The 27,828-nt window shown below is 34.6% G+C and overlaps 1 protein-coding gene across 1 annotated transcript; it reads left to right on the top strand.

Annotated features, from left to right (window-relative positions):
• The first annotated feature begins 603 nt into the window (after positions 1 to 603).
• Vom2r76 (vomeronasal 2 receptor, 76) lies at positions 604 to 24,958 on the top strand. Its single transcript, NM_001099505.1, has 6 exons — positions 604 to 815; positions 13,613 to 13,904; positions 14,275 to 15,081; positions 15,765 to 15,992; positions 17,741 to 17,864; positions 24,030 to 24,958. Exons 1-6 carry the CDS (start codon positions 604 to 606, stop codon positions 24,956 to 24,958), a joined length of 2,592 nt encoding a protein of 863 aa, NP_001092975.1.
• Positions 24,959 to 27,828: the final 2,870 nt, after the last annotated feature.

Raw genomic sequence — 27,828 nt, forward strand, 5'->3', positions numbered from 1 at the left:
TCACCAGAATAAAACATAAAGGGTCTTGAGCAGAGGACTGTCAAAATATTACATGGGCATATGCATGCATCATAGAAAAAATGCTCCCTATATCCTCAGAATTAAAGGGAAAAGGTAAATATAATAACAATAGTACTAGTTTTATAAAGCATGGTGCCCCTTTAATTTAGTTTATAAATGCGGCTAGTGTCTTTCCTCATGTTTTTCCAACAATGATTTCCTTTGATGTGATAGTGGGCTCGCACATGAACACACTCTTGGTAAACTTTTTAGCCCAAACTCAGGAGATTCCTACCCTGGGATCTTGGAGTCTTAAGAGGAAAGAATTGTGGTTCTGGCTGGAGAAGAAAATGTGTCATCTTATGAAGTAATCTGTTTTTCACTGAGTTTTGTGCCTCAGATGCAGAGCCTTAAGGATAAAGTGACACAACTCTCAAGAGGTAAAGGAAAGAATCTTTGGAAATATCTCCAGTTGATTAGAGTGACATACTCAGCTGTTCATTCAACAACAAATGAGCATATACATATGCATTATAAGCATTTTATATAGAGAGTGAGTCTTACCATGCCAAAACTTACATCTTGGCAGAAACATCTGTTAATATGCAGTCCTCTTGGCTTTATATCTGCTGCTGCTTTCTACAGATGCCAACTCTCCTCAGCACCATTGAAATTCCTTCTTGCATACCCAAAACAAAAACCCTATTATACCATGATGGGTCCATGGTCATTAGTGCATTTTTTCCTATTTTTTATTTTTACCCTCAAAGTGAAACAGAGTGGAAAACATCTTTTGACACAGGCAATATGTTTTCGTAAGTATTTTGCATTGACTCATTCTTTTAAAATATTCATCTGTCCTTGGCTAAGTGTGGACTCGGTTTCAGATATGTGTCATATTTGATGGTTGCAGTTCGTTCACCTTTCCCTGTGCTGCCTACAAGTCCTCAGACTCTAATCATATAAATTGGCATCTCTGTACTAGAAGTATTGTTGGCAGTGGCTTGACACAATACTATAAGGATTTTTGGAACTTCAGTTACGATTCCTTTGAAATCTGTGACTTTGGATTCCCTCCTTCGTTTCTACAGTGATAGTGTTTCTTGTGCCAGATGCCTCTGATCTGGGTCCACTCAGTTCAGAGTTAGAAATTCATCAATATTCACCCATTTTGTACCCTTGACATTTTACAGAGTATTGAAAGCAAACATTTTCACATCTTTTGATAGCAGAGGGTTTTTAAAGCCATTTTAACATACTTATTCCATAAGTTAAATTATACATTTGCTTAGTTTTATGAATGTACTCATACAGACATATTTTATGAACTTATGTTCACTGAGGTCTCTTCCTCAAACAGTGGTAAATCTGTGGGGATTGCAGACCTATACTGATACTTTGTTTCAGTTCCCTTGGAGAATTTAGAGAGAAATAACCAGGTGTAATTCTTTTTAAAGGCAATAAAGTATATTTTGTATTATGCCAATATATCCATCACTATAAACTATACAAGATTTAAAGATCTGAAATTGACAAACACAGCATGCACTTAAGTCTGAAGTCAACAATGGAAAATAAAATTACACAATGAATGTCCAGCTAGTGGTCAGTTGACAGAATATTGCTGAAAGAGTGAGGTGGATTCTTGTGATTATGACATTGCAACACTTTGCAAACACCTTGGTATGGTAATAAATCATTGGGACAATACAGCCAAGAAGGGAAGTAATTCAGTAATGAAATGAAATTAGATAGGACTTCTTTTAATGTTTTGTCATAAATTTCAATAGAAAACATGATCAGAGAAATACAAAATTTCACAATTATTTGAAATGTTTTACATGGACCTCTAAATAGCCTAGGGATATACTTTTTTAATTATGCAAGGTATAAGGCTGTACTTGATTTGTCCTTTCTTCTGCTGTCCAGTTTCAACAGCTAAATCATTACTGTGCATTATGCCCTCTGTCTCTCCAGGAAGAACAGCAGTAGTATTCTACCTGCTAATAACACATTTGTAGTTAAACAGATTTAATGCCCAGCTTATCAAATATGAAAAGCTGAAGAATGACTTGTCAGATGATTTAACAGGTTATGGAATAAGGAAATAGAATTCTCTGATAGGTTTTATTTTTTCCATGCATGATAAACACATTTATCTAATATATTTTAAAACTTCCCAGTACTGTACAAGACAGGGTATATGAATAGACATACATCAACATTAGCTAATCTTCATTCATGTTTCTGGTTAAATCTTTTATAATAAAAGGCAGGAGCATATAGTCATTTTGAAATAGGGTTATTCTGACACTCTTCAATCCATTTTTCTCATATTCTGGTTTTGTTCTGACAACTACAACATCATGATTACAATGAACACAAAAGATTATTTGCTTTGGCATTATTGGCACTGTCTGCCACAATGCTGATGTTTAAATTTACCTGTTTGTAGTAGAATTTTATTTTCTTACTTCTTTTTTTATTAACTCATTTTGCAATATTGGAAGACATGTACTTTCAGTACTAATATTATATTGGAAGCAGAAACAGCAGTAAGGCACACTTGGAAACTTGAAGTTAAAATGTGTCACACATAAAATGAAGTCTGAATAACTGATCCATTTTCTATAGTGGCATTTTTAAAACTGATTTTTTTAACAAAAAATATAACTGATTGTATTATAACAAGTAAACTGGGTAAGTAGCAAATGACCAAGAAATATCCTTATAAATAGCATCTTTAGTGTAAAATCATTTAAATTCACAAATAGCATTTATTATTAATATAAGAATCAAATATGTCTATGAAAGTCATAGTTCATGCTAATAAACAAAAAATGAGTTCATTATATAACAGTGACATTGGTATTTGTTACATTTTGAAGATCCTTTCACCCTCCGTTTAGCCCTCCTCATTACTTAGCCTCTCAGTCTGTAGATTGCACTATGATTATTTTTACTTTATACCTAATATCCACTTATCAGTTCATGCCATATTTATCTTTTTGGGCCCGTGCAACCTCACTTGGGATGAATTGTTTCAATTTCAAATCCCATAATGTCACTTTTAACAGCTGAGTAATACTATATTTTGTAAATGTAACACATTATGTATCCATTTTTGGAAGAAGAATGTTTAAATTGTTTCTGAATTCTAGCTACTATGCATTAAGCTACTAAGAATATAGTTGAACATACTATTTTTGTAGTAGGATGAAGAATCTTTTTAATTAATGCCCAGAAATAGGATGGCTGGGTCTTGAGGTGGATGAATTCTCAGTACCATCTGAGCTAACAAAGTGGCTGTGCAAGTTTGGCACCAATGGATGAGGTTTCCCCTCACTCCATATCCTCAATAATTGCTACTTTTGTTTTTATCTTAACCATGCTGATATGTGTAAAATGTAATATCAGAGTCATTTAGATTTGTAATTACCTGATGGATAAGGATTTTGAACACTTATTTAAGTGTTTTTCTGCTATTTCAGATTTCTCTGTTGAAAATTTTTGATTGGTTATGTACCCAATTTTAATTGAAATATTTGGTTTGTTGGTGTCTAGTTTCTTGAGGGTTTTTTTTTTTTTTTTACAGTTTTAGATATCAGCCCTCTGCCAGATATAGAGCTGATGTAATTCTATCCAGTCTGAGGACTCTTCTTTTGTCCTATTGATGGTATCTTTTGCCTTACAGAAGCATTTCATTTACATGAGGTTTCATTTTATTAACTGTTAATTTTCGTTACTGAATAACTGGAATTCTGTAAAGCAATTTGTCTCCCGTGGCACTATTCTCCACTTTTCCTTCTATTAGATTCAGTGTTTTTAGTTTCATGTTAATATCTTCGATTCACTTAGACAAGTTCTGTGCAATATATGCATCTATTTGCACTTTATAAATACTGACAACCAGTTAGACAAGCACCATTTATTGAAAATCTTTTCTTTTTCCAATTGAATACTTTTGGTTTCTTTATCAGAAATCAGAAGTGTGTGTGTAAATTCACATCAGTGATTTTGATGCATTTCCATTAATCACCTGTCTGTTTTTTTCCCATCTTTATTAAATTGGGTATTCCTTATTTACATTTCAATTGTTATTCCCTTTCCCGGTTTCTGGACCAACATCTCCCTAACCCCTCCCCCTCCCCTTCTCACCTGTCTGTTTTTAATGCTAATGTGATTAGGTTTTTATTACTACTACTACTTTGTAGTAAAATTTGAAATCAAGAATGGTGATACCTTGGGATTGTACTTTGTGTGTATGTGTGGGATTGTTTTATCTACCCTGAAGTTTTTGTTTCAACCTAGGAAGTTCAGTATCATTCTAAGAATTTCTGATGTAATTTTTCTGTGAACTCCATAACCTCTTGAGATTGCTTTTTGTTAGACTGTGCTTTTACTCTCTTCATCATACTGATCCATCAGCTTATGAGATCTGTCTGTCTTTTGATAACTTCAATTTCTTTTTCCAAAGATTTGAAGATTTTATTATTCAGGTTTTGCACCTGATTGACTACCGTTACCTCAATATTTTACATGATTTTTGGCTGTGAACAGTGTTGTTTTCCTATTTCTCTGCCATTTTATCGTTCCTATATCAAAGGGTTACTAATTTCTTTTAGATTATTTTGTATTCCAATACTTGCTGTAGGAGTTCTCTGCTTGAATTTTGGGCTCACTCATGTATATTATCATACCATCTCTAAATAATGATACTTTATTTTTTCCTTTTCAATTTGAATTGCCTTAAACTCCTGTCGTTATCTTATTGCTCTATCTACAACTTCAAGTACTATATGAAGATAGTGGACAGCCATTTTTTGTTTGTGATTTTACGGGAACTGCTTTCTTGGATATAGGTTTACTATAAATTGCCTATTTTGTATGTAAGTATGTCTCTTGTATCTCTGATCTCCCCAAAACTTTTACTATGAAGGGTGATGGATTTTGTCAAATACTTTTCAAGCATCTAATATGATGATCCTGTTCTTTCTTTGTCTTTCAGTTTGTTAATGTGGTGGATTACCTTCAGAGATTATTGTACATTGAACCATTGCCGTACCTCAGAGTTAAAACCTAGTTGATCACAGTGGATGATAGTTTCAATGTTTCTTGGATTCATTTTTCAAGTATTTTATTGAGTATTTTTGAATCTATGTTTAGGAGAGAAATTAGTTTAGAATTCTCTTTGTTTTTTGAGTTTGGATAGTTTGGATATTTGAGTTAACAGTGATATCTTAAAATGAATTTGGCAAATGTTTCTTCTGTTTGTATTTTGATAAATAGTATAGAAAAGGATTGATATTAGCAAATTGGGTGATTTTAATGACTTTGTCTATTCCGTAGATGGCCATAGTTATATTTATGTTGCTTATTTCATTTGATATAACTTTGGTAAGTAGTATTTTAAATTTTTCAACTGTGTGGAATATAGGTCTTTAAATGATTCTAATGATTCTTGTTTCTAATATTATTTTTTAAATTTGGGTATTTTCTTTGAGATTTTTAGTGAGCATGGGTAAACATTTTATGACTTGTTGATTTTCTTAAAGAATCAACTATTGTTTAATTGATTCTTTGTATTATTTTCTTTGTTTCTATTTTATTGATTTCAGTACTGAGTTTAATTATTTCCTGCCAAGCACTCTGCTTGAATGTGTTTCTTTCTTTCTTTCTTTCTTTCTTTCTTTCTTTCTTTGTTAAAGGCTATTCAGATATTCTATTAAGTTGCTTTTTGAGATACAACAAATTTCTTTATCAAATCACTTAGTACTATAAAATTTCCTCTTAACACAGCTTCATTTTGTCCCATAAGTTTGAGCATATTCTACATTCATTGTTATTGAATTCTAGGAAGTTTTTGATTTCCTCCTTTATTCATTTATTTTACTTATTTTTTATTGGACATTTTATTTATTTACATTTAAAATGTTATTGCCTTGCCAAGTTTTCCCTCCATAAACCCTCTATTTCATCCCCCATCCTCCTGCTGTTTTGAGGGTGCTCCTCCACTTATCAACCTATTCCCACCTCACTGCCCTGACATTTCCCTCCACTGGGACATCTAGCCTTCACATGACCAATGATTGTTAATTCCTGTTATCTTGGTGTAGGTGGTGGTGGTTGTGGTTGGGGTGGTGGTGGTGGTGAAATGTGTGTGTTTTCTTCTTTGGTTATGATGGTGTGAGATAACTTATTGCCTGAGTTTTATGGTTGAGTCTTGTGATTGAAATTTTTCTTTAGACCTTTCTATAAGCCTATATTTGTGGATAGTGTTTATCTTTGCCTTAACATGGAATAATTCAATTTCTTCATGTACAGTAATTGAAATTTTCATTGGATGTAATAGTTTTGTTGGACATAAGTGATCTATTTGAAATTTCACAACATCTACCCAGGCCCTTCAGTCTTTTAGAGTCTCTGTTAACACTACATGTATAATTCTACTAGGTCTACCTTTGTATGTCATAGCATTTACACCTTGCAGTTTTAATATTTTTCTCCATTTTGTTCATCTAGTGTTTTGATTATTATGTCTATTAGGTGTTCTGTTTGTTCTTTTTATGACTATATGCATTATTTTTCCTGTGAGTTAAGAATTTTTTCTTACACATTTTTAAAAATTATCTTAGATATTTGAGCTTGGAATCTACTCTTTCTTCTATTCCTATCCTTTTTAGGTTTGGTCTTTTCATTGGAAAAAGTATTGGATTTTTTTATTAGGAATTTTTAGGTTTAACATTTTTGAAAGGCACATTTATTTCTTATATGGTGTCTTCTATACCTGAGATTTTCTCTTCAGTCTCCTGTATTCTGTTGGGTATACTTGATTGTCCATTTCCAGAATTCCTTCTTTGTGTTTTATTTGCTGCTTCTATTTTTATTTTCTATGTTGAACAGATTTATTCAATTCCTTTACCCTCCCCACCTTTAGTTTTATTGCCATTCTTTATTTGATTTATTGATTTCCTCCATTTTTGATTGACTTTTCATTGATTTTCTCTGTATGGGAACTCATTCATTTGCAGATTTCTGTCATCTTCATAAAGTTGCTGTAAGTTTATTTTCTTGTGATCAGTGGTGTTAGCATATTCAAGGTTTGCTATGGTGGGATGGATGAGCCCTAGTGGGATCTTGTTACCTAAACTAGAGTTCATTGTTTTTTTATACATTTAGGCATCTACATTGGGAGTGATTACAGGTCTATGTGCTGACTTCTCTCTCTCTCTCTCTCTCTCTCTCTCTCTCTCTCTCTCTCTCTCTCTAAGACTTATTTATTTATTTGTTATGTATACAACATTCTCCCTGCATGTATGCTTGCATGCCAGAAAAGGGCATCGGTTCCCACTACAGATGGTTGTGAGCCACCATGTGGTTTCTGGGAACTGAACTCAGGACCTCTGGAAGAGCAGCCAGTGCTCTTAACCTCTGAGGCATCCCTCCAGCCCTGGTTTTCTCTTTATTTGACTTTGTATGTCTTACTTTTCTTCCTTGGGTTCTGATTCTTCTCTGTTTTTCTCACTGGAGTCACCTATCCTTAAGTAGTGTGTGCCTGTTCTAGTTATTCCACTTCTGATGGCCTCAATGACCTCTTGTGGATGCAGGCAGGGCAGGGAGTGAATCACCTGGTTTAAACTATGCTGGTCAGGACTCTGATCAGGTTATGGTGATTAGAGTATACTGGGCAGGTATGGGCAAAATGGAAAAACTATCTTCCCTGGAGTTCTGGCTGCTTGTCTGACCTTGGAGGGATAGAAAGCAAGAGGTGTTGGCTAACATATTGTGACAAAGAAAGGAAGGGAAAGTGGGGTTATTTTGTTTTTCTATTTTCATTACTTGAAAATGACAAATTAAAAGTTGATAAACATGAAATATACAATAGAAATATTTATTTTAGGATTAATGTAAATTAATTCATAGGAGCACAATGGTTTGCTACATGCCAATTACCTACCTTCTCAGATTGTCAGTAAAAATGTTTTCATGAAGGAAACATTTAGAAACACAGGATTTTTTCAGTTTGCTCTCTGTTCCTATTAACTGATCTCGCTATTCTGATACTTATATTGATCTATATTGCTTTAACCTAAAATCAAATAAATATTCAGATATTACTTTTCTGAAAAAATCATATTTTTTCATATTCTTCCTGACCAATATTCACTGAGTTTTAGTTTTAACATGCAAATTTAAATAAAATAAGAATTTTGACATTCTTACTTATTTGTGTGATGCTATATGGTAATCCACAAGAATATAGACTGTGCAATGATGAAATTATGACATTTAAAATTTATCATATTTTAAAATTTTTACATATCTTTACAGCAGTTTTATATATGTATAACATATGGCTTTTTCTAGGTAGTAATTTAAATATAATTGCAAAGTCTGGTTGATTGATTTTCCACCTTCATATTATTATTGCTTTGTATTTGGAGATTTCCAATCAATGTCTGCATCTGTTATCCTAAATAAATAAATGTTATGACCTACAAAGTACCTTGACATGATCTTCATTAGATACTGCATTTTTTTCAAATTGTGATTGAGTCACATCTCTCTATCCTAAGTTTTTTCAACCTGTCTTCATTGTCTTCTCTACATCTAGAAATAATTAGTCTATTCATAAAGTTGTATTTAAAGCACAGTTACATGGATTCTGTTGATCAAGAGAGAGAGTTTATAATGTCCACATCATTCACTTTGATATTAACAGAGAAGAGAGCATGCTGATTCTCTTATACGTCTCCTTGTGAACACACTTAGTTCTTGGTAGCGGTTGAAATAATCTGCAGCACTAGCAGTACCACATGAAATTCATCTTCCTCTACATTACCACCAGTATGTGTGACTTAATCCATTGAACAATAACATCCTAACTCCAAATTTATGGATGCTCAATGTTGTTATATAATGTCTTTCATGACAAATAGTGAAATTGGGCAACTGTTGTCAAAACCCTTTTGAACAGTAGAGGTATCCTTTTGTACAGGACTGTGCTTTTTGGTTCTGCCAACTTCACACAAAACTGCAATAAATCATGGAAAGAAAAGACAAATGAGATGTTGTTTACTGTGAGTGTTGCCAAGTCTAGAAAGATGGTCTGAAGCTATTTTAAGAATGCAAGCTGATCAAGCCATGGAATACAAGGTAGAAATTAGCATTTCTCTTGTGCTCTCTACTTCACTTCTTTCCTCCATGTTGCTGCCTTGAGTTCTTGATTAGACTACCCTCAATTATTAAATAAAGACTGTAAGATGAAATAAGCCATTTCCTGTCTATGTAACTCTTGTCATGGCATTTCTCATTACAGAACAAAGGAAACTCTGCCTTTTTCATTTTATATGACTATTCTGATGCTTTTATTTATAGTATATGGGGATTCTGATACGTGGGTCCTGTTAACTGTAATTTGCATATTGATTACTTATTAGTTCAGTAGTGTTCAATGGTCTGACTTACCTAGCATAATTTCTTTGTGTGGCTTCTTTCGGTGACTCTGCAGAAGGTTTTAGTTGTCTGCATAACTACGTATATGATATCACATCATCTGTGGTTTGTAAATATAGTAGCAAACTGTGCCCCCACAAAGTACCTAGATGAGTTGCATAGCTTTATGTTCTCCTTTTATGTATTGGATATAATTTAGGATGATTTTCCATAGGGTGATAAAACATAAAAATATCAGTCTTATATTAATGACTTCTATACTCCCCAGCATCTTGCTGAAAAATGCTTTCTACCATGTATGTTTCTCGTGTCTCCATAAAAAATCTGGTGGTTCTATTGTATGTGGATAAGTGTTCATCCTTCATCCTGATCCATAAATCTGAGTGCCTTCTTTAATAACAAGGTCCTGATATTGTCTCTTTTTTCCCCTTTATGCTGCATTTTAGAGTAATTTATTGTGTGCTTCTAAGTTAGTTATATTGAAGAATATTGTGTCTTCACAGTGTTTTCTTTTCTCCTACTACTTTTGAATTTTCTTTGAGGTATAGTCATTGTATATGCAGGGCTCTCTGGGACCCATGATGTAACCCACATCCATAGAAATCCACAGATTTGCCTGCCTCTCCATTCTTAATTTTAAGATTGTTGAGAATCAGTGGGACTCTTGGACCCACCAGAAGTACAAATAATGCAGAGACTTTTTAATATTTTAAAACTTAGGAATTTTAACTGGGTGGATTGTCAGTGAGATTTCTAGCTTACCAAGGCAAAATTTAGCATCTATGCTTCTCTTCACATCCATCCTTTCACCTCAGTGTCCTGCTGGCAAATCTCCTATCTTTGTTGTCTTTACAGCATTCCTATCTCTCTCAGAAATTCTGCTATTCAATTTCTGCCCAGATATTGGCTGCCAAATATTTTATTACATCCAAAAGATAAGGCAGGAAGGAAGACTTTTCACCAAATATGAGACCATGGTGGGCCATACAAATAGGAATATACAATCTGCAGAGTAAGCTAGCATTTAGCACTCTGGTAGTTTAATAATCAATTCTCTGATATACAGTATATACCTTAACATACTGTACCCCTATATGGGAACATCCCACCAAGCGTAATCCTACTTGGTTCTTTTAATAACTCACTTGTTGGATTTATATTTCTGTGACAAATGTAATTGACATATTATTGTAGTTCTTTTATCACAATTTCCAAATTTCTGTTTATGAAAATACACACACACACACACACACACACACACACACACATATATATATATATATATATATATATTCATTCCATCATGTATAACACATACTTTTTTGGTCAGAAAACTTAGATTTTATCATCATGAAAAATTAAATGCTTTTAAAGCTTTTGAAATTATCATAACATATTCATTTTATTTGCATAGAATTCATAAGTTGTATTTGACACTATGGATGTATTAAAGTTTTTAAAGCCACATTTGAATAGTTTCATCAAGTAATTAATAATACTAATGACTTAATTATTATACTTATGGAAATTTAAGATCTATTTATGTAGTTATAGTTATTTTTATGTTAATTCTTATTTTTATTTACTAAATAATATTGATTAGTACTAATAATGAATGGAATAGAATGTATTCTAGATAGCAGAGTTTTTTTTACCAAGCATGCTCAAGCCACAGTTTTTATTCCCTATAACTGAATAAATTGTGCTCTTAGTCATGTGACTATAACCATAGGCCGTGTGAAATATATATAAGCATATCATCACTTTAAGTCCTTTTCAGACAAATGGTGATTTGACAAATATGTCTGCATTTGGGGGAGAAAATGCTATCTATATATGGACAAAAAACTTGCCATGATTTTATGTACTAAGCTTTTCCTGTAGCTAACATAAAGGAAATTGTGATTATGTTACTTAAAACATATTAGGCTTCTGGATTAGTATCCTATATAATCTAATATTTAATTATAATCAAAGAATAATTTGTATCTGTATAATTCTTTATTATGATCATTATGCAATTACATCATTTGTCTCCTAGCTTTCCTGATCCAAACTCTCCTTTTCTAATTCCCATTCATATCATTGTATGCACTCCCACTTATCCCTGTTACATATAAATGAAAAATTATATACCTATAACCTGTTGAGTCTATTTCATATTCCTTGTATTGCTTGACTGCATATGGTTTAGGGACTGAGTACTTAGAATTGGATAATTAATTGAATGTTCATCCCTAAAAATGATGATTTCTCTTGCTTTCAGCTGTAATTAATTGCCTATAATCCTAATCTATGGGTGAGTCACTGTGAAAAGTCTCCCCCTGAGAAAGCAGGTCTATATTTGTTGTTATATTGTAAGCTATAATGTTGAGTTATCAAATGTGTATCTTTTATATTACTGATAAGATATAAAACCTCACATATATTTTGCTCATCTGACTCTTACAATCATTTTGGCCTAATTTGCACAATCTTCCCTAAGGTTAGTTGCAGCATATGTATGGTTGAATTTTCTGTTCTCTTAGCCATCTTTCAGGGTTGTTCATTCTGCTTTGTCATCTTATGTTATTCTGTAGTTATCATATGTTGAAACAAAGTTTTCTCTTATGAGCTACATTTAACTGTGGGTATAAGTAAAAAGATTAAAACAGATTTAGGAATGGTTCGGGTTTAAAATTTTCAGCCCTACTTTTAACATAGTACTGGACCAAAGAGGAGGATCCTGCTTGATTATACTGGATTGTGAAATGCTGTGTCCATTTTCTTTATATATAAACTTCAGCAAATTAATGTCTTTGACAAAGAACATTTAAGACATGATAAATTTAATATGGTATTTTATGAAGCAATTAAAAATTTCTTCATATAAATAAGAATTTTGAGTCCTCAACTATAGAACAATTGAAAATTTAAGAATAATTAAGCCTTTATTTTTGAATTACTTGTTGAAAATATAACTGTCTCCATATATGTTTTTATCTTCCCAATTATGATTTATATTCTTCACTGGATTATTATAAAAATGAGTGGATGCCACAATATTCAAAGTAGTTAAAATAGGTGAGGAATATAAGCTCAGATTTACAGAGACTTCATCACATGGGGATGACAGCGCTCAGTTACACTTGAAGTACTCTTAAAAATAGATGTGAAGATGAGACTGGAAAATTATCAGAAGCTCCCTTGGCATGTATAAAGGTGACAACAGAGACATATAATCTGAAGAGGATTAAAGAAAAGAGTCTGAGAAGTTATCTTGTGCATTTCATGCACAAGCATTTAAATATCTTCCCCACATGAGATGGGTATCAAACAACAACAGAGACAGAAACTGTTGGTGTGGTTTTGATGCTAAGGTCCTCTTTCGAAATTGATTCATGATCTATCAGTAAAGATGCCACAGGCTAATTGTTGGGCAGAAATAGGTGGGACTTCAGGGTCTCTGCAGGCAAGATAACAGATGAAAGGGAAGGAAATAAAGTGTTTTTGCCATGCTTTTGAGGGAGAAGTGCCAAGCAGCCTTGTGAAACCTCAGGTGGAGAGGTGCCCAGCAGTTGAGCCAATAACGCAAGTTGAAATTGATCAATTATGTATCTCTCTTTTTCAATATTCTTTGGGAAAGGACTGGTAGTGAGATCTGCCCAGAGATTAGACAGGGCAGAAAAACTACATGCAACAAGGAACACTGAAAGGCAGCATACAAATCTACAATGTATGATAAATACATAATTTTACAAAAGTCAAGTATTGCCACAGACAGATTGAAATCAATAATTAAGCTCTTTTATAATAACCATTCTTAGGGACCTGGTGGCTTAATGAAGAATTTTTTTCATAATTTTGGAGACTGTAAGACAAGAAGAGTAGATATACTGTGAATGATTTCCCCTCATTCAAGGTTAAAATTATGTTATATTTCCACATTGAAAGATGGAAAAAGAAAGCTCTTTGGGGTCTATAATTAATATGTATGCCACTGAATTATCAACTACAAGTGTCATAGTGCAACATTGGAATTGAAACAATCGGTTGGCAGACATAAGTTTGTGTTCTATGAAAAGATAAACTTTCAAACTGTAGAAGTCATTGAAATAAATTTATAAATATGATTGTCATGAGTTTTTTATTTTAATGCTGCTATGATTCTATGCAGGATGGATGAAAGAAACTACCAGCTAGTTTTGGCCATGCTATTTGCAATCCATGAGATCAACTGGAACTCATATATTTTACCAAACACTTCTCTTGGACTTGAGATTTATAATCTGCTACATTTTGAAAGGAATATTCTGAGGAATGTATTCCATTGGCTCACAGGTTTGAGCATGTCCATCCCTAATTACAACTGTAGAAAGGAGAGAGATTCAGCTGCTGTACTTACAGGAATTTCACGGAAAACATCTGAACTCATTGCAACAGTGTTGGATCTTTACAAATTTCCTCAGGTGAGTGAGAATGAAATGATTGATGGACAGCTAGTCTCTTTTTCCGGGTTTTATTTTCTGTGTGCAAAATTAAAGGAGGTGTTTTAATTATTTACTATAAAGTAGCAACTCCAAAGAGAAAGACACAAGCATAGGTTTTTTTTTGTTTTTGCTTTTCTCTGTTTTTTATTTTGAAATACAGTAAGGTGAATGAACAATACACAAGGTAATATGAAGCCTTAAGAATTTTCAGTAATTTTCTGAAAACACCCAGGAAGTAAGATGTGGCATTAATGACTGTCGAGCAGAGTTTCATCTCTGTCACTTTAATTTGTTAAGACTGGGAATATTTTAATTGTTCTAATTTTTTAAAATACTATTTTCTTTTCAGATTACTTTTGGGCCCTTTGATCATGTTCTTACTGACAGAAACCAGTTTCCATCTCTGTACCAGGTGGCCCCCAATGACATATCTGTGTTTTATGGCATTGCCTCTTTGATGCTCCATTTCAACTGGACTTGGGTGGGACTGTTCACCACAGATGACCATGGAGGTGCTCAGTTTCTGTCAGACTTGAAAAAGGAGCTAGATGAGAATAGAATCTGCATAGCATTTGTGGAAACAGTATCATTTGTGGGAGAATCAGTATATAATATTCTGAATGATAATCAGGAGCTCAATCTGCAGTCATCAGCAAATGTGATCATAATTTATGGAGAAATTGCTTTTATATTAACTGTAATAGAAAGTAGACATAGAAAACATATACTGAAAAAAGTTTGGGTCATGAACTCAAAATGGAGTGGCCAAAAATTTGAAGTATATGAAATGTTAGATTTATCTCATGGAACTCTCACTTTTTCACCCCATCATGAGGAGATTTTTGGTTTCACAAATTTTATACAGCAAGCCACCCCTATCAAGTACCCAGAGGACATATGTCTTCATATCTTGTGGAAGAGATATTTCAATTGCTCACTTTTGCATTCTAATTGTAAAATATTTGATAACTGTCTACCCAATGCCTCTTTGGAATTGTTGCCAGGGAATATTTTTGAAATGGGCATGACAGAAGAGAGTTACAATGTGTACAATGCTGTGTATGCAGTGGCCCACAGCCTTCATGATATGATTCTCAATCAAGTACAGTTTCACCCACAGTCAAAAAAGGATAGGATTATGTTACTTCCCTGGCAGGTATTATCCTTTTTATTGTATTTTAACACTACCAACGTGACATAAGGTGCTTTAAAAGCTCTCAAACTTGTTATTGTACACTTTAACTTTCTTTTCAATAATCTATAAAAGTTATTATATATTTCAATGTTTAGATATCAATGTGCACCCATGTCTATGTACAGGATGAGTGAGCTGATGGGAGTTTTTATTTAAGAGAATAATTCTGATTTTTGTAGAAACATCAAGATGTGTCTAATGATACTAACGAAGTATGAAAATCCTGATTTTCCTGGCCATTTCTGACCAAAGACCTCAAGAATTTCTGTATATCCCTCGAATTGTTATGTTCCCTAGACCTCTCTCAATTGTCCACCAACCTCAAATAACCTCATGTTCCTCATGGAGATTGTGAAAGATTCAGAAAATTGAAGGTGGTTGCTTGGTTTTAAAGAAGTTGAGATTTATTTACTGTATATTCCTTGACCATTTGGTAATGCTTTGATTAATATATCTCCAGAAACTGACATTTTGTATGTCAAATTATAGTTGATTTTCCTAAGCTTTCTTTGATCAACACAACAGATAATTCAAAATAGCATTAACATCATACATTACAGTTAGAAAATGACTCCATCCATATTCATAGGTTGGTTATAAATCCATGACTGCTACTTTATCACAGGATTTCATATATTTTTTAGCTTCACCCTTTTCTGAAGAATATTCAAGTGAAAAATTCTGTTGATGACCATGTGGTTCTGGACTGGAAAAGAAAGACAGATCCAGAGTATGATATTAACAACCTTTGGAATTTCCCAACAGGTCTTTCACTATTTGTGAAAGTGGGTACATTTTCTCCAAGAGCTCCCAAAAGGCAGCAATTATCAATATCTGAATTTATGATTGAATGGCCTATTGCATTTACAGAGGTAGGTAAAGCTCTTATCTAAAAGATTCTAATTTATGTAAGTAATGCATGATTCTATATTTAATGACTCTTGGTTAACAATATAATCCTAAGTATCAATATAATCAGTATTACTGACTGCTAATTTTGGTGGCTGTATTTTACAATATTTCAGATTACCCAACTATCTTGCCATTTAAAGACAGGTTTGTGACATCATTGTAATAAAATAGTCTTTCAGTGTGTTTCTTAGTTTTTCCCTACATGACACAAATTAGAGTTACCAAGGAAAGGAGATCTCAGTACATAAAATATTTCCAAACTACAGGCTTAAAGTCAATCCTGTCAGGCATGTTCTGGAATTTACACAGATGGACTGTAGTAAACACAATATAAAAAAAAAAATCCCAGCACGGCGATTCTACTCACCTTTAATCATTTACGTTCCCGGATATCTCTCTCTCTCTCTCTCTCTCTCTCTCTCTCTCTCTCTCTCTCTCTCTCTCTCTCTGTCTCTCTCTCTCTTTTTCTCTCTCTCTCTTTCTCTGTCTCTCTCTCTCTCTCTCTCTCTCTCACACACACACACACACACATATACACAAACACACACACATCCTTTATTTTAATATGCAATAAGCAGCACAATAGCTGGGAAACTGTCTACCATCCATGCTGTTGGAATCTCGCTCTAACCTCCAATTGGACAACCCACATGGCCATGTTTTACGGCTCAGCTATCCCATGGTGTCTCTCCTTCTCCCTCCTGCATGATCCATTTTTGGTTCTTTTCGTTTGTTCTCATTACTCCTTCTGTGTTCCCTAGCCTGGGAAACCTAAATCCCAGCTAACCACCTCTACTTCCTACCCTTTGGCACCTGGCATCTTTATTTACCAATCAGAATTAACTGGGGGTAGGAATGCACAGTGTATTGTATGTGTACTTTCTCCTCTTTGGCATTTTGAGGGGACCCAAATTAGCATCAGAATACAAGCAACATTAGGCCAACCTATTACAAGGAGCCATAGAAATGAAAGTTCTGGCAGGCGGTCCTTAGATGTTTATGAAACAAACTGAGAAATTCTTACTTCAACTTATATTTCCACCTTACCATTTATCAATAGAAATAAGGATAGGAGTTAAAGGTGGAAAACTGGAAAACGTAATTGAAATGGTGACCAAATCTCTGATTTTAATAAACTACATAGGTTTTGTGCAAAATTGGAAATAAGAGTGTGCTGATGTTGCTGACCAAATTTATTTTCCATTTTCATTCTAATGCAAAAAATGATAGCACCCATTTTGAGCAGATTATTAAAACTTAGCTAATAGAATGTAGGAAACATTTCTCAAAAATAGTTGAACGTTTGTTTTCATGTTCACTTTAATTCATACCATGCTGACTGTAGAGATCACAGAAATAATGGAAAATAAATCTTCTCATTTATTTGGCCAGGGATTACCGGGAGAGGATCTGTCTAGAGTCCCAACCTGACTTCATTAGACATTTTCCAAGTGACCTAACTTACCTCTTCTTTGTTCTACCTTCAAAATTATTTATGCATCTTACAGTTTCATAGTCTTAGGAAATAGCTTTATAAAGAATATACTTTATGTCTTTCTACATGGAATTTTGGGGTAACATAAATAATATCTACATTTAAAAATATAAAATATAATTTAATAAATGTTCTGTATGGTAAAACACATCCTTCACTTGAGCATTGATAAAGAGCTAAGCATTTTGTATTATGTATTAAATATTTTTTCAGATCCCTCAATCTGTATGCAGTGAGAGCTGCACTCCGGGATTCAGGAAAGTCATTCTGGAGAGCAAGCCTGCCTGTTGCTTTGACTGCACCCCTTGCCCAGAGAATGAGATTTCCAATGAGACAGGTGAATCACAAGTTTCGTAGAGGACTTTCCTTTCCACAATGCTCTGGAAAAGCTAAGCTATTGAAAAAATTACACAATAGAACAGAATGGACATTCTTTTTTTCCTGTAAAATATCTACTTTATTAGAAATCATTGAAATGGAATAAACAAATATATCAATATTTTTAAAACTTATATAATGTTAACAATGCCTTATGATTTTGTAAGCCTTTAGTTGAAACTTTCTAAGAATTTCTAAATATATACATACTTAACAGAATGGAAAATTAGTTAATATTTGTTGTATATTCCTCCCTGTGATTTATATAATTAGACACATACAGCCAGTTAACTTGAGAAAATGAGAAAATACATAATACAGTTTAAGTATACCTTAATAGCACGCATTTATTCCTGAAAAACAATTAAAGTCTGTTCTTTGTTTTTTGCCCTCTAATATATTTAAGGTGTTTTGATAAAGGAATGAAAAAAGAACAGAGCTGGCATTGCCTGGGTGGAAGCTTGCTCTTTTACTAAAATATATACTCAGGAAAATCTTCTCCCAGATATACTCCTTAAAATATTGCATCCGGGACTATATTTTACATATAAGTCAGTGTATCACTGTATATTCACTGTAAAAACTGGTGGGTTTCATATTTTTTGAACTTTTTTAGTGCATATGTATTTTATTTACATTTCAAATGTTATTCCCGATTTCCCAGACATTAATGCACTATCCCATCCCTATTCCCTTCTTCTGTAAAGGTGTTCCCCTCCCCATTCATAACCCCTTCTAACACCCGACATCCCCTACACTGGGGATCCAATTTGTGCCTAACAAGACCATCCTTGGCTACATATGCAGTTGGAGCCATGAGTCAGTTCAGTCTTTTGGTAGTGGTTTAGGCCCTGGGAGCTCTGGTTGGGGGGCATTGTTGTTCTTAAGAGGTTGCAAGCCCCTTCAGCTCTTTCAGTCCTTTCTCTAATTCTTTCAATGGGAATCCTGGTCTCGGTTCAGTGGTTTGCTGCTAGCATTCGCCTCTGTATTTCATACATTCTGACTGTGTCTCCCAGGAGACACCTATATCTGGTTTCTGACAGCATGCACTTCTTAGCTTCATCAATCGCATCTAGTTTTGGTGGCGACATATATATATATGTATATATGGCAGGCTCTGAATGGACATTCCTACAGGCTCTGCTCCAAACTTTGCTTCCATATCCCCTTCTATGAATATTTTTGTTCCCCATTTTAAGGAGTTAAGCATCAACATTTTGGTCATCCTTCTTGAACTTCGTGTGGTCTGTGGATTATATCTTGGGTAACTCGAGATTTTGGTCTAATATCTACTTATTGGAGACTGCATAAAATGTATGTTTTTCTGTGATTGAGTTACATCACTCAGGATGATATTTTCTAGTCCAATCCATTTGCCTATGAATTTCATGAAGTCACTGTTTTTGATAACTGAATAGTACTCCATTGTGTAGATGTACCACATTTTCTGTGTTCACTACTCTGTTGGATGGCATCTGGATTCTTTCCAGCTTCAGGTTATTATAAATAAGGCTGCTATGAACATAGTGGAGAATGTGTCTTTGTTGTATGTTGGAGCATCTTTTGGGTATATGCTCAGGAGAGGTATAGCTGGGTCCTCAGGTAGTGGAATGTCCAACTTTCTGAGCAACCTCCAAACTGATTTCCAGAGTGGTTGTACCAGTTGGCAATCCCAGCAACAATGGAGGAGTGTTCCTCTTCCTCCATATCCTTGGATCTGTTGTCAGCATCTGTTGTGACTTGGGTTTCTTATCTTAGCAATTCTGACTGGTGTGACATGGAATCTCATAGTTTTTTTGATTTGCATTTTCCTGATGACTAAGGATGTTCAGCATTTTTTAGGTACTTCTCAGCCATTCAATATTCCTTAGCTGAGAATTCTTTGTTTAGCTCTGTACCCTATTTTTAATAGGGTTATTTGGCCCTCTGGAGTCTAACTTCTTGAATTCTTTGTATATTTTGGATATTAGTCCTCTATCAGATGTAGGATTAGTAAAGATATTTTCCCAATCTGTTGGTTGCCCTCTTGTCCTAATGACAGTGTCCTTTTCCTTATAGAAGTTTTGCGATTTTATGAGGGGCCATTTATTAATTCTTGATCTTAGAGCATAAGTCATTGGTGTTTTGTTCAGGAAATTTTCCCCAGTGCCTATGTGATCAAGACTTGTCATCACATTTTCCTCTATTAGTTTGAGTGTATCTGGTTTGATGTGGAGGTCCTTGATCCACTGGGCTTAAACTTTTTGGACATGTCTATAAAAGTGGATCAATTTGCATTCTTCTACATGCTGACCTTCAATTGAACAAGCGCCATTTGTTGAAAATGCTATCTGTTTTCCACTGGATGGCGTTAGCCCCTTTATCAAAGACCAAGTGGCCATAGATGTGTGGGTTCATTTCTGGGTCTTCAATTCTATTCCATTGACCTCCCTGCCTGTCTCTTTCCCAATACTATACAGTTTTTATTACTATTGCTCTGTAATATTGCTTGAGGTCAGGGATGGTGATTTCGCCAGAAGTTCTTTATTGTTGAGGATAATTTTCACTATCCTGGTTTTTTGTTATTCCAAATGAAATTGCACATTGCTCTTTCTCACTCTATGAAGAATTGAGTTGGAATTTTGATGGGCATTGCATTGAATCTGTTGATTGTTTTTGGCAAAATGACCTTTTTTAATATATTAATCATGTGAATCCATGAGCATTAGGAGTGTTTCCATCTTCCGAGATCTTCTTCAATGTCTTTCTTCAGAAACTTGAAGTTCTTCTCATACAGATCTTTCACAGAATCGACACTCTATTCTTCAATCAACAATTTCCATCTTTCATATGTATTTTCTCTTAATATATAAGAATGCTTCACATTTTTGATCCATTGTAGACATTTTGTGTCAAGAAATCACTTCCTCACCTCAGAGATGAATGTTTCATTTCAGAATATAATTTAATTGACTCAGTATTAAGTCTTTATAATATTGAAACCATATTTCAATCCCACTATGACTTATCCAAAACATGGATGTTTTCAGTTTGACTATACGCTCCCTTTCAATCTCATTTCATACAGGGGACAGGAAGGTTTGTTTCATTTCCTTAGTGGGATTTTTTTAGTTGGATCCTTGTTGTTTGGTGTAAAAAAGTTTCTAAATTAACAAGACTTTATTGCCAGGTTTTCTCCAGCACAATATAATGCATGCATGTGAAACAATGGATTATACAATAGACTTAAGGTACTGTGAACAGTCTTTAAGACAGACAATCAGAGACTTATGGAATGAATTTGAAGACAGAATTCATATTTTATATAGTATTTTGTAAACTGTTACATTTTTCATGAATAATTAATGATTTAAAATTTTTATATTTCCATATCTACTAATGAAGTTGAAACTGTAATTAGACAAAATATGAAATTTTTATTATAACTCATATCATTGGTTGTTTTCTAAAAGTTTGTAGCTTGTGATAGTACTCATTAACTCATCAATGTGCAAATGCCAATAGAATATACATATTCCCATAAGAACTATTAGAAACAAAAACTTAATTGTGGACCATGATATTCTGACAGATTTTGAAATGAGAAGACTTTGCACATGGCTACCCATCTAATGTTGCTGAAATGATATGTGAAGCTTGGCTGCACATACAACTTTTATCACACCATAGAACACTGAAATGAAGTATAATTACTTTCAGGCAGACTTGGGAAAAGTAAGAACACTGCATCAAAATAAGTTCAGGAAAAATAAGAATGTTAAAAGGTAATTGAATCAGGAATGTAGAGTTAACACTATGTCAATCCATGTTGAATAGAAAAGATAATTAGAAAGGATTGATTTGTTATCATTATTATTGATTTGAAAGAGAGGGCTATTTGTTCATTTACCATTTTGTATAAAATAGTTTTATTTTAGATATATACCTAGCATCAAAAAATCTTATTTCTGTAAGGGACATGATAGTTTTTCTTGTCTATTAATTTTCATTATTTCATAATAAGTAAACTAAACATAAGTTACTTCTATGGAACATAGTGAGATTGAACACAGAGTCTGTCTTACTGTTAACTTGGTTATAGATGCTATATGTTGACTGAAACCATAGAAGTTCATGTATGACTTTGATATGGATATAGGAGGACTATATAACAGAACACCTCAAAATTATTTTCATCGTTACAAAGTAAGTCTTAGACTCTACAGATATGTGTATATTTGGAGTGGTGAAATGGAATAAAGAACCAGTTTACCTATATAACAATAATTTTTACTGGTTAAAAAAGATGGCTACATACGTGTTGAACACTCAAAATGAAATAAATTGTAGATAAAATATTGTAGAATAAAGTAAACCTATATGTCAAAGCATATCTTAAATCCTGTACAAAGTAAATTTTGTGTCTTACAGGTCAATTGTCACTAACGAATGAGTTGACATTATTTATATGATGCAATCATTAGAAGCTAAAATAACACAGAAACAAAAACAAACTAAAAAGGAGCAGAAATGGGATACTGGGAAAATGTAAAGCATTATGAGAGAGTAGTTTAAGAACGTATAATCCCAATACACAAAATAAATGGACGGTACAAAGAAGTAAATGTATAGCTTTTCTATATGTTTTATGAAAAATAACACTAAAATAGGTTTTTGAAATGAAATTCTTTCATATTTTATTAAAAGTTTTACCTAGCATGAAATGTGACATTAAATAACATCAGGAACATATACTGTTGTTACCTTTGAGTTTTATTCACAAGTACTTAGTCTTTAAAACCTTTTCTGGAAGATCAAAGGAAAGCTAAATGTAACTATTAAGTAGGTATTTTCCTGAAAAGTCTTTTGCTATTGAAAAATTTCACAACTTCAATAAATTAATAGTCATGAAATTATCTCATTATGCAAAGGAGCTTACATTCCAATACACTAACCTGGATTTGATTGTAGAATCTACAAGTAGAAGAAAGAATAAAGTCCTGCTAGTTTTTCTCTGACATCTGTGCAACTACTCTAGTATTTGTAAGATCTTTCTGCCAACAAAATTGGAAGGGGAGTGGGGAAAGATAAGAAAAATTTTGAACAAGTTTTAAGTTTTAAGTAATTTGGGCCAATCAAAGTCCAAATAAGAATGAAAAATTTATTTATAAATAAAAATAAATCTGTGTCATACACCTGAGATTAACATAGGTTAAGAAATTCAAACAGAAATACATTTCTTAATATTCAATTCACATAATCTTTTGGAAATTAAGAAATGTTTTATGAGAAATTGTGGGGGTTGGGGATTTAGCTCAGGGGGTTGGGGATTTAGCTCAGGGGGTTGGGGATTTAGCTCAGTAGTAGAGCGCTTGCCTAGGAAGCACAAGGCCCTGGGTTCGGTCCCCAGCTCCGAAAAAAAAGAACCAAAAAAAAATTTTTTTAAGTGCTGAGGTAGCTTTTGTTGTGTAATTTGATATTCTCGTGGTTGAAATGTATGTTTTAACTATATTGTATAATATAAGCCAGACACTATGGTAAACAGAGAATCAGAATCACTCAATATTCAACTAAAATAAATGCACACTAGGAATGTTGTAGCCTCTACTTTTTTCATTCTCAGTTTGACCCAATCTAGATTTATGTTACAAGAAGATGGAACAATTTAAAAATGTCTTCATGGACTGGCCTATAGGCAAGGCTCTTGGTGAGTTATTACTGTGATTGGACTGCCTCACTGTGTGTGGTATGACTTCTGAGAGTGTGATCCTGTGCTATATAATAAAACAGGTTGAGCAAGATATTAGAAGCGGGTCAGGCAACACAAAATTTTCATGAGTTCAGCTTCACTTCTTGCCTCTAGATCTTATTTTGTGTTCCTGACTGGTTTCCCTAATGATATATTTACAAGGAACAATATGAAAAGTATCCTTTCTTTCACAGGTTGGCTTTGCTCATGTGGTTTTATGACAGGAGTACATATCTTAACTTTTGGAATTATTCACCTTAGAATACATATTCAATTATATCTAAAACGCTAAGAGAATGTGGTTATAATAACAATCCAATGAGTTGGTATTGTAAAACATGTTAGGGTAAAGGAAAAACTTGACCATGCATTTATGACCAACTGAATTTCTACCAGGTATGGACCAGTGTTTCAAATGTCCAGAAACTCATTATACAAGTGCAGAAAAGAAGCACTGCCTCAAGAAAACTGTGACCTTTCTAGCCTATGATGATCCCTTGGGTAAGGGACTGACATTCGTGTCTCTGGGATTCTCAGCACTCACAATTTTTGTCATTGGAACCTTTGTAAATCACAGAGACACTCCAATTGTCAAGGCCAATAATAGAACTCTCAGTTACATCTTGCTTGTCACTCTCACCCTCTGTTTCCTCTGCCCCTTGCTCTTCATTGGCCTTCCAAACACAGCAACTTGTATCCTGCAGCAGAACGTGTTTGGAATTCTGTTCACAGTGGCCCTATCTACTGTGTTGGCCAAAACCACCACTGTAGTTATAGCCTTCAAGATTACTGCTCCAGGAAGAAAGGAAAGATGGTTGCTGATATCACAGGCCCCTAATTTCATCATTCCAGTTTGTACCCTGATACAAGTACTTCTTTCTGGTATATGGCTGGGAACATCTCCTCCATTTGTTGACATGGATGCTCATTCTGAACATGGGTACATCATCATTCTATGCAACAAGGGATCAACTTTTGCCTTCTATTGCACTCTGGCCTACCTGGGAGTCATGGCCTTTGGTAGTTACCTCATGGCTTTCTTGTCCAGGAATCTACCTGACACATTCAATGAAGCCAAGTTCCTGTCTTTCAGCATGCTGGTGTTCTGCTGTGTCTGGGTCACATTCCTCCCTGTCTATCACAGCACCACAGGGAAGTTCATGGTGGCTATGGAAGTTTTCTCTATTCTGGCCTCTAGTGCTAGCATTTTAAGCCTGATCTTTGCCCCCAAGTGCTACATCATTTTGTTCAGGCCAGAAAGAAATACATTTCATTTTATCAGGGATAAAAGACAAAACAGATGCAAAAATTTAATTAAAACATAGTTCACATGATTCTTCAATTAAACTGAATTATGCTAGTTCTCTACAATTCTAACAGTCAAATATAATGCTATAAAGTGGTGTTCTAAAGATGGCTTTGTGGATATAGGTTCTTCTGAACAAATCTTATAGTTTGACTTTGATTCTCTGGAACCACATGATGAAGTTTGGAACCCGTTTTCTCGGGCTGAACTATTGTTTGTCTCCTGCCATAAATAAATAAAGAAACATGTAATAAATCTTTTAAAACATTATACTATGATTTAGACTGTATAAACAATAAATGAATTTATAATATAGTTGTTTTCATGAACTTAAGAAATTATTTTTTTCCTGTTGAAATTTGGTCCAATTGGAATCATGACTTTGCTTACCAAACCATACAACAATTATGAGGCTTTTTGTCTAACTATTTATATATAATTCATGTTAGTGGTTTTGACAAGTGATTGCTTTCAGAAGACCTTTGCAATTTTCCAAGTACTGACCATTCGGTGTCAATATGATAGTGTTACTTTCTAATCCTTTCAGATGTGATGAATTGCAATGTGACCTTAAGCTGCAAAATGCAATATTCCTCATATTTCACATTTTCAAATCTTCTGTTTTATTTTTCTTTCTACTGAAGTCATAAATCAGAGCAGTCAGCAATAAAGGTGTTCTAGCTAAATGTGACCATGCCTTGAAATTTCTCCTGCTTAATAAGCAAATAATATTTTAAATTTGATATCAGTCTTACATGGGATAATCTAGAACTTTGCAACAAATTATGTAAAATGTGTTCCATTTTTATGTTGATCAATAGAATCTTCGTTTCTCTATGACCCTATTTGAATTTTAACTTCACTCTAAATATTTCTCTCTGCTTTCTGATCTTCCAGAATAAAGACCCTTTGAACAGTTTATATCATGTTTTAAAGCTTCCCATTTCTGAGTTCTGTATCACTTCCCCAGTTTTCGTGGAAAAAAATGCAAATTTCGAACACTCTACATATATCCTAGAATGGATTCTTCAGAATGTATAACTTTTTTTACATGTAAAACAAAATAAGTAATAAATCATTTGTGGAAGGGTATTATTAGGCTTCACGCTTTTTTTGAAAGATATATATATTTCTTTAATGTAACATTGATATTCTTTCTTTTTAATTTGTTTGTTTGTTTATTTATTTATTTTTACATTCCCGATTTTATTCCATTCCTGGTCCACCCTCCAAATGTTTTCCATCACATACCTTCCCTCCACCCCATCTCAACATGGATGTCCCCACCCCACCCATCTCACAAGAGTTCTAAAGCTCCTGGGGCATCTAATGTCTAGAGGGTTAAGTGCATCTTCTCTGACTGAACACAAACCTGGTAGTCCTGTGTTGTATTTGTGTTGGGTGCCTCATATAAGCTGGTATATGGTTCCTGGTTGGTGATCTAGTGTCTGAGAGATTTTGGGGATTGGGGGGAGGTCGTCCAGATTAATTGAGAATGCTGGTCCTCCTAGAGGGCTGGCTTCCTCCTCAGCTTCCTCCAGCTTTTGTCTAATTGGTTTGGTACAAATATCTGCATCTGACTCTTTCAGCTGCTTGTTGGTCTTTTGGAGGGCAGTCATGATAGGCCCCTTATTGTGAGCACCCCATAGCCTCAATAATGATGTCAGGTCTTGGGGCCTCCCTTTGAGCTGGATCACCCATTGGGCCTGTCACTGAACCTTCTTTTCCTCAGGCTCTTCTCAATTTCCATCCCTACAGTTCTTTCAGATAGGCACAATTATGGGCCAGAGTTTTGACTGTGAGATATCACCCCTGTCCCTCACTTGATGCCCTCTCTTTGTGCTGGAGGTGGGTTCAACAAGTTTCTTCTCCCCACTGTAGGGTATTTCATCTAGGATACTCCCCTTTGAGGCCAGAGAGTCTATGACTTTCCAGGTCTCTGGTACATTCTGGAGGGTCCTCCCAACATTCTTCCTCCCAAGGTCACCTCTTTCTATTTTTTCTGCCAGCCCTCTGGGATTCAGTCCTTTCCCTCCACCCAATACTAGATCATGTCCCCCTTTGTCCCCCCGCCCCATCCGATTTTCCTTCTATGTCTCTCCCTCCCTCACCCTTTGTAATTGCTTTCTTCTCCCTCCCCAGTGGGACTGAGGCATCCTCACTTGGGCTCTTCAGCTTGTTGATTTTCTACACTTAAAGTTTTTTTTTTTATTATTATTAACTTGAGTATTTCTTATATACATTTCGAGTGTTATTCCCTTTCCCGGTTTCCAGGCAAATATCCCCCTCCCCCCTCCCCTTCCGTATGGGTGTTCCCCTCCCCACTCTCCCCCCATTGCCACCCTCCCCCCAACAGTCTAGTTCACTGGGGGTTCAGTCTTAGCAGAACCCATGGCTTCCCCTTCCACTGGTGCTCTTACTAGGATATTCATTGCTACCTATGAGGTCAGAGTCCAGGGTCAGTCCATGTATAGTCTTTAGGTAGTGGCTTAGTCCCTGGAAGCTCTGGTTGCTTGGCATTGTACATATGGGGTCTCGAGCCCCTTCAAGCTCTTCCAGTTCTTTCTCTGATTCCTTCAACGGGGGTCCTATTCTCAGTTCAGTGGTTTGCTGCTGGCATTCGCCTCTGTATTTGCTGTATTCTGGCTGTGTCTCTCAGGAGCGATCTGCATCCGGCTCCTGTCAGTCTGCACTTCTTTGCTTCATCCATCTTGTCTAATTGGGTGGCTGTATATGTATGGTCCACATGTGGGGCAGGCTCTGAATGGGTGTTCCTTCAGTCTCTGTTTTAATCTTTTCCTCTCTCTTCCCTGCCAAGGGTATTCTTGTTCCCCCTTTAAAGAAGGAGTGAAGCATTCACATTTTGATCATCCGTCTTGAGCTTCATTT

Source organism: Rattus norvegicus, chromosome 9, assembly GCF_036323735.1.
Source record: "Rattus norvegicus strain BN/NHsdMcwi chromosome 9, GRCr8, whole genome shotgun sequence".
NCBI lineage: Eukaryota > Metazoa > Chordata > Mammalia > Rodentia > Muridae > Rattus > Rattus norvegicus.

Coding starts and splice junctions, on each gene's coding strand:
- Vom2r76 (NM_001099505.1), top strand. CDS start 604: ATGCAGTCCTCTTGGCTTTATATCTGCTGCTGCTTTCTACAGATGCCA. Junction 13,905..14,274: donor ATCTTTACAAATTTCCTCAG/GTGAGTGAGAAT, acceptor TTTTCTTTTCAG/ATTACTTTTGGGCCCTTTGA. Junction 15,993..17,740: donor GGCCTATTGCATTTACAGAG/GTAGGTAAAGCT, acceptor ATATTTTTTCAG/ATCCCTCAATCTGTATGCAG.